At 39.5% G+C, this 8,621-nt stretch overlaps 1 protein-coding gene across 1 annotated transcript; it reads right to left on the bottom strand.

Moving 5' to 3' along the window:
* Positions 1–1,196: 1,196 nt before the first annotated feature.
* Positions 1,197–7,252, bottom strand: ARC (activity regulated cytoskeleton associated protein). The gene is made up of 2 exons (XM_075581550.1): positions 2,838–7,252; positions 1,197–2,171 (listed from the first exon to the last, which is right to left on the bottom strand). Exon 1 carries the CDS (start codon positions 6,319–6,321, stop codon positions 5,173–5,175), a length of 1,149 nt encoding a protein of 382 aa, XP_075437665.1. The 5' UTR covers positions 6,322–7,252; the 3' UTR covers positions 1,197–2,171; positions 2,838–5,172.
* Between the last annotated feature and the right edge of the window lie 1,369 nt (positions 7,253–8,621).

The following is an 8,621-nucleotide window of genomic DNA, read 5'->3' as shown; positions in this document are numbered from 1 at the left end:
CACTCATTCTGTGCTACTCAAGGGTAGTGTAAAATTAGCTTAATAAATAATTATGTTGATGGGATAATGATGCTATTAGGGTTCAGAGATACCCTAAGAAAAGTAATGTCACCACTCTAAAATGGTGGTAGTAGGTAGTCAGAATTTAGGAACTACCTGAATCAGTCATGGCAACAGTAAATTTAAGGTTAATAGAGGTGCATTTATGAGTAGAGATGAGACCTATACAATGAACTTAGAATAGTGTGGGCTGTCACAGAAATGGAGTATACATATATCCCTCATTGAGACCTCTAGGTGAGAGTGTCCCAAGTGTGTATATCCATTTGGACTCTTTCTGCAAGAGGACTTTGTCCCAGTCTCCCCTTCTTTGTCCTCGAGTGGGGTGATCAATCCCACAGAAGGAAAAAGCCCTTAAATCCCCGCCATGACACAGGTTAACGTGTCTCGACAGAGGTTTGTCAGCCTTGTTCCTAATGGTGCCAATGTGCTCGAGCACCCTTTGCTTGAGACATCTGCTGGTTTTCCCGATGTAGGTTTTCCCACATATGCATTTACCATTAGGTCCCTCTGACACCGTGCAAGGCACACCATTATTTATGGGAGGAGTATTAAGCTGATATATACTTCACTGGTACATATAGTATATTTGTTTCTTATATATATATCAGTCACTACTAGTCACATCACCTATTTCTACCCTGGTTTATGCAGACACTGCCATTATGTGACCAGCAGTTTAAGTATCTACCTGAACACACCCTATAGTATTCGTTTTAATGCACAGGTCCACACTAGGATTTCTGTGTTGTTTCGTCATATGTGTGTGAATTGGATATACCAAGCACACACAACTACGTTTGATCCTGAGCCTATACGGCTACCATATTGATCTATCTACCTGCAGTACGTCATTTTAACACCCATTATTTTATATGTTGTTATTAATAAAGTTTATGTTTTAATTCACTCACTAATCACCAGACGGTGAACCTGAGTGCTACATTGGGTTCTCTCCCTCTATCGTCTATCACTGTATATATACCCATAGCACCGTTCACAGCCTAACTTCACTGTGGCTGCAGCAGGGACTCCCCTATCACTCTTATCACAAAAGGAAAATAGCCAACTGAAAGTGTTTAACATTTTATTAACCAAGAACTATACTTCATATACATCAATGCAGTATGGCTTACAGAGTTATCAATACCCTAATATTCTGTCTTTGGAATAAAACGTAATGTGTTTTTTTATATATAGGGAGAGAGATTTTGACAATAATGAAAAAATCTGTAAAGTAATGATGCACAACTTTGAACGTAATCATACATTATAATAATAACGAGTAACTGCAGTCATACACTTTAATGTCTTTTCCCTCAATGTATTTAAGAAAACACTACCTCCAAAATAAGATTACTATTAAACAGTTTTGTTTTTTGAGTGAGTTTATCTATTGATATTTTCCCATTTTCAATGGTTACATTGTTAAGTCCCAACATTCCAGCATTAATAATATATGATTACATACAATAATGTCCATTGTGCACTTAGAGGCATTTACAGTAAACTTTCCCCTATACGGTACCAGCCCTGAATTCAGAGATTTACATGATAAAAACATTAAACATATACAGTGATTCCATAGATAAGCAGGTGAAAGGGAGGATTCTGCCTATTACTTTTACAATCTTGTACAGTAGGGAGGATAACACCCAAAGTAAGACAAATTGTCGCAGAAACATGGAAGATGACGTGCCAAGAATAAATAAGGCATTGATACACTCTCAGGTGACTAGAAGAATTGTGCATTTGGATTGAAGATACAGTAAGTCCTTTATGTGAAAAGACATCATTGTCTCTCTTGATGTATTGTGTCCATGTTTTGTCAATTTCACTTTGTCTACTGTTGACTTTAGTGCAAACATTGTCTTTAAAAATGTCCAGAGGGAATTTTCCACGTCCACACATGCTACTCGGAGAAAGAAGATTTGTTTACTCCTGTAGACCACTCTGTCAACAGACTGTTGTTCATATACAGTTTAGATGGAGGAACATGTGATCCAAAAAGGAGAGATGAAGGCAACATCATTATCCAGGAGATGAACACCTTTTAGAGTTGCTAATAAAACATGGCAAATCTGTTTTAGTTCTGTCTTTGGGCCTGGCACCTGTTAATACAAAAGAGTCACAGATAAGTACATGCAAGTTGAATTGAAAGAACAAAGTGATTCAACAAAATAAGTGTATTGTCACGTGTGTTTAACTATTTCTGTGCTGCCTCAAAACACAGCTCAGAAATCCTATGCAAATCCTACCAGCAGTGAAGTGGGTAGGATAGGGGAGAGGAAAGATAACCAAAATGGCTTTGCGGACTAATCTTAAACACAATGTGTAGTACAGTATGTAAAACTGTTTTGTATATATAATTTAGGGGATAAGAAATTGCTATATAGTTAAAGCAGGAATACTACATGCCCCCTCTTTTTTATTTATTTTTTATTATTTGTATATGTAAAGCATGTGGCAACATATCATTCTACATTCTTGCCTAAGCTGGCAATCGTTTGGTGCTTCTGTTATAAATCTGTAATAATCTTGACTGTGTGCCAGAACATAATGGCTGCTTCAGTCAGTGTAACTTAGCAGCTACAATGTATCCTTATATTGCTAAGATAATCGTATCTATTCTTACAGTTTACAGCAAAAACTGAAAGTGTTGCAAAGATCTTGCACTGCTGGACATGGGGGCTAAAGCCTGCTATAGAAATCAAAGGATGCTCAGTATAACAACTTTACAACATCTACTAATACATACAGTATACATGTGTACTTACATTGCTATTTTGAAGGCCTCTTGCCCATTATTCCAGTTGTCCGTGTCCATGGCCAGACTCTTCCAATATGGAACGCTGGTATAATGTAGTGCCATTGCCAGTAATGACTTCAGACTTTGATATCTTTAAAGGTACTGCATAGGATTCAGTCCAATATACTAAGTTAATTGTGCATGTAACATCATATAGTCCAGAACTGTTTGCACTCTTTGTTGTGGTCTTTTTGAACGTGTCTTTATTCTCCGTAGCTTTAGTTCAGACGATCTGTTCATAATGTTTCAAGATACTCCAGAGGCTCCTGAGATAAAAGTTGATCTTACATTCCGCAGAACCCTGTTTTTATTTCAGGGCAACCTATATTTTGAGATCAGTTGGCATAGCCAAGAACGTTGATTGCAGGTCATACATATCTACTTTGTAGGTACAGAGTATGCCAGCTTTATGCATTATGGATGACATTCCAACCCCAGTTGGCTTCACATCCGGTTAGGGAGCAGTTTATCATAGACATCATCTTCCAAGTGGAGAATGGTGATCTCAAGGCTGCATTTGGAGTAATGCTACCTGTACCAAAGTTTATGACTTTATGGCTATTCTCAAAAAGTAAAGTCAATGTCCAGATACAGTTCTGTAGGTGCTGTCACAGCACACAAATACTGACCAAGCAGTAGATTTGAATCTGCAACATTTTGGTAAGAGTTGCTGTTCTTTATCAAGTTGCAGTTAAACAAAAATAAATTCTACATATAAAGTCCAACAATATATACATTCCCCATATTCTAACACTCAACACAATGTATTATTTTACAAGAAGTGGAGCATATTGCTGGAAAAGTTTGTACAGTTTGTTAAGGTACGTCATGTTTCTTCTGGTCATTGTAGCTCTTTCACCTCTGACTATATTCATATCACAATGCAGTTTGGTATTTAACATAAAATATTACATTAGCCAACAACCCAAGGGCCATGCCAACCCAAGGGGCATTGTATGATAAATCAGTGGTGCTATTGCCATCATAATATTAATGTCTAACGTGTCACAAAAGTTGAAAACATGGGAATACAGTGTAGACCAGTACAGTATTTTAAAAGTTACAATGGAGACAATCATTTATTACAACAATGTATTTCGTAAAGTAATAATAGCATATTATTGCTTTTTAATAAACACACTTTTTTCGAGGATTGTCTTATAGGATTGTCTACTTATATTGTATATAGTGCAATATAAATGCTATTGTAATAAATTAATGAAAATGTGTTGATTAAAATTAATGTAGCACCCATAATACATAGGGTACTAGTAATATCAGTTCTGATATTCTTTTTTTCAGCTTTATACATTTCCTACAAAAATGCTCTTAAAACTGGACAAAGTATAAACTTTCATGAAGTCAGCAAGCAATGAGAAATGATTACAGTGATCTGCTCTATCCAAACCAGGCCTCACGTACAGTCATTGATTTCAGTGGGCACTTATGCTGAGCGCCTTCAGTACTGTACCCATTTTATATGAGAAGATCCCTACCATTTAACATGTTGACACCAAATTCTGGTGACAATTAAAAAAAAAAAAGAAAACATTTTCATTCATTTGATCCTTAGAAACAACAATGTTTACTCTTTAGCTACAATTAGGACAACATGTCGGATTCCCGTGTAAGAATTCCAGTTTGGTATGTGGCTTGTGGCATGGATTTAGAAAAGGCTTGGAGTTTAGGTCCAAAGCAATGAATGGCATTTTATTTTTTTCTCTACATACTGCGCCATTCAAAACTTCAACCTATCGGATATTATAACCACAACAAATCTAAACGTTGGCCCTTTTATAACACAATGTGTTTACAACAATGATAAAGTTGAAAGTGGCCTATCACCGGCACTGACGTTATTAGACAAAATGGAATAACTAAAAATAGAATTAACTATTGCAGTGACAGTTATTTTAAGATTTTTAAACTTATGCTCTTTAGCTGAGGAGTGATTGGCGCTGGCCCTAGAAAAATAATCTCTCGCTCTTTCGTACTCCCTTGATCAATTTTTACATAATTTCCTTTATAGCTTTCTTAATTTTCTATTTTCCTTGCACAGAACAGCTGAATGTGATATTAGTGGAGCTTGGTACTGTATATTAAGCTCCAAAAACTTTATTCATGCTTCTTTCATGATTTATTCAATGTGCCCTCTCCTTTCCTTACTCTTCCACAGCTCATTTTGAGCCGAATTAACAAGAGCATTCAGCTTTTCAATACAAGCACACAGCTAAGACTCAACTTCTGACTCAAAAGTTGTGTCATTACATTTTCCATATCTAGACATGCCCAGTATTTCAGGATCAGATTTTCTCTGTGCCAGTCCCATTACTATCATAGGGATCTTTTGTGACTGTCACTTTCAATTTGGTGCTTACTTGGTCATCTGAGTAAGATGCCTTTAGGGTTTGCCTTTCTGATTGCTCAAAATCAAACTGGATTTCTTTCCCCCTCTGAACTAACTGTTCCATTGTCTTTGGCAGTGGAGACTTTAAGAAACGTCTGATTTCTGGGTGCAGTGTGCTGATGATATAATGAATCATCTCTTCCTCATTGGCATCTACATAAAGTCTGTGGTACAATGCTCTTTTCTTCCACACAAACTGTTCTAGGGGCTCCCAGCGTCTTTGGGGAAGATCTAAATCCCTTTTGATGGCCTCTCTAACTACCAACCTTTCACAGTACTGTAGGAATGCCACTTTGAAATCATGCCAGTTTTCTACTGTCTCCTGTCTATACTCCCACCATTTCTTGGCTGCACCTATCAGGTGGTTGTCTACCTGTGAAAGCCAAACTTTTTCATTCCAGCCACTCCGTTTAAAATATTTTTCAAGGTTTACCAGGAAATCCCTGGGATCCTGTGACATGCCTGCATCAAACTCTGGGGTAGATAGAAGATCTACTGAGATGACAACCCACTGGTGAGGGTGGCAGGACTCTGTAGTGCTAACTTGATAAGGATCTATTGGCATCTGGGATGCTTCTGCCTCTTTTTCTTTAGCACTTGCCTCCTCACCATGGAAAGATCTTCTATGCTGTTCTTCCATCTGGCAGGTCCTGCATAAAGTCTGATCTGCTTTGCTAGCCATTTTTTCAAAGCGAGCAAAAACTCCCCTCCATGAATTCATCTCCCTCTTAACCCACCTTTCTAAATTAACCAGGGTACCTTGGCACCTAATTAGACAAGCTTTTATGGATCGCTTCCACCTTTGTATTCCTACCACTGGCGATTGATCATCCATGTTATAATTTAACCTCTGCACTGACCTTTTAAAGACCTTCAGCTCATTCTCCACCTGTCTAGAAACTCCTGATAGAATATATACTTGGGTCTTTCTAACCCGATCCAACATTACGGCTGGACTGCATGTTCCTATTTGAAGAGCCACTGTTTGTTCAGGAACTGGTAGGGAGGGTGCTAACATACCGCCAACAGCCATGCTGGTTGCCATAAAAGTATTTGAAAGTTTTAAAAAAAAGTTTTAAATATGAGAGAGAGTAAAAACAGAATAAATTATTAGTACTATCCTCATAAAAATATAACTTTTTTTGGAAAGTACAATTTTGTTGAAACTAATCTCTAAAAGAAACATGTACTGCATTCAAAGCAATAGAATCGACAGGGTTTAGCAGCCGTGCTAACTAAATAATTAAGTTAAGAGCAATTTCCATCAACATCATATGCATTGTCTAATTTCCTAATAAAGCAGTTTTCAATGAGAAATAAAAACAAGAAAAGTTGACAAAACAGTAACTGACCTTCTTAGCTACACATATATATTGGGGGGGGGGGGGGGAGAGGAGGGGGAGGAAACCAGGCAAGATAATCTAAATGATATATCACCCCGAATTAAATTGTCCAGTCCTTTTAGAACTTGTGAAGCATTTTCTGTCTTTTCCAGCTTCTGGAGCCTAACCTGGATATTGCAGGGGACGTCCGGATGGAAGCTGTTGCTGGGATTGCCTTGCCCGATGTAACGCTGTAATGCTGTAACGCTGTAACAAAGTCCTGCGGCCGATCACTGCTGCCTTGTAATTGGAAGTCAGTTTGGAACTTCTGAAAAGTATTCCAGGCTCACGGACTCCCCAGCTGGCAAGGGACGTTCCAATTCCGAATGCTGATCACTGGGAGTTCTAAGCAACTGCAGAAGGAAAGAAATACTTTCTATCTGTTTGCTTTTTAGTTTGTGTGAATAGTTTTGCCAGTCACTGTATTTATACTCTGCCTAACATGTGAGTTGTGTGCTAACCCACACTACCAGCGCGCCGCTCATTGGTTCCAGCCACCGTCTCCCAGGCAACGAGAACATTTGGAAGACACTTCAGTGCCCCCTCCTTATGATTCAGCTATTACGCGTTGAAGGTTCTGAACACTTCTGCTTTGGAAGAATGTGTAATTCCCTCTCGCTTTGAAAACTAGTAAACGCGTAATTCAGCTATAACTAGGAGACACTCGCTGCCCCCACTGATCATTACACATTTTCCCTGCCTGAGCCTGTCAGAGGTCTCACTTCAGCCTTTGTTGGAGCTGTGAAAGAGATTGTCCTCCCCCCTGCATGCCCTCCCACACACGCACAATCATTCTTAGTGTGGGAAAGGCCAAAAAGCTGATAAGATTTACATTAAAATACTTCGGTTTTTTTTTTTGTTTTAAGCTTACAATAGGTGGGAGTTAATTCAATATCTTAATTACAGTAAAATTGCATCAGATAAATGATCATGTCACCTATTGTTTAATCTGTCATTCATTATACATTTTTAATAAACTGTACACAGTATTTAGGCTGCTGGAGAATTGCAGCCTTGCAGAAAAGATGTGATACTTACAGTATTCTTTATATGTTTTAAGTGTAGCCAGGCCACCTGACGGTTACTATTCTGCCCTGTACTGGCAGTAAACCCTGGTACAATCAGGTTGCCAGTAGTTTATATGGGGGTTTTCCCCCTCCGAGGAGCTGCACTTGAGTGACAGCGGGAGGCAGACATCGGGACTGGGCATGACCAATCATGAGACAGACCTTGTGCCCTACCCCTGGCTGTACTGAAGGGCAGTGCCGCCCCAAATTTAGTAGTGCCTCTACCCACTGAGAGAGGCAGGTCGCACACAGGGAGCCTGATATTGGGGTCTTCCCAGTTCCTCTTCCCCTTGGGTACAAGTAAGTGTGGACCTATACCCTGACTCCTGATAGGGGAGTCGGGAAGAGCTAGGACAGATGCAGGGGCCCTGACCTGTAGTGGTAGTCCATGGACCATCCTCAAGTTGACCATCCCAGAGACTGCAGTGTGCAGAAATCGTCCTTGAGAATAAACCGTTCTTGTTGTTATGCTCCTGCCTAGTGTGTGATCTTACAGGTAGGGAGTTCTACTGTAGGAGATCATCTTCACCTCTCTGGAGCCTACAGCAGATGGAGGCGCTGCACTGATAGAGAACTATGTGGGTTGTGTACCCCAGAAACCTGATCCTGGGTCCCCACTACCACGGCAGACAGTTCAGCCCTCCTGTTACCAGCAGGTATCATGCATCACACATTTAGTAATGGCCAAATCTCCCACTGGGTGGGGGTAGCAATGTTCCATTTGGAGGCGCTCTTGATATCTGTAACTTGACAGCCTTTCAGCGAAACAAGGCTGGAAATAACAAGGTACACTTCCAGAACAAATGCTAACGAAGGAGGGAGGCTAGGTGTAGTGTACAGGGGGATATCGCTCCTCGCAAGGAACTATGGCCTAGACTGCCCTATCAGTGAATGAT

This window comes from Ascaphus truei, chromosome 2, assembly GCF_040206685.1.
Source record: "Ascaphus truei isolate aAscTru1 chromosome 2, aAscTru1.hap1, whole genome shotgun sequence".
In the NCBI taxonomy this organism is placed as follows: domain Eukaryota; kingdom Metazoa; phylum Chordata; class Amphibia; order Anura; family Ascaphidae; genus Ascaphus; species Ascaphus truei.
The sequence above is the reverse complement of the archived record's forward strand: the minus strand, read 5'-3'. Positions and strand labels throughout refer to the sequence as shown.

Coding starts and splice junctions, on each gene's coding strand:
- ARC (XM_075581550.1), bottom strand. CDS start 6,321: ATGGCAACCAGCATGGCTGTTGGCGGTATGTTAGCACCCTCCCTACCA.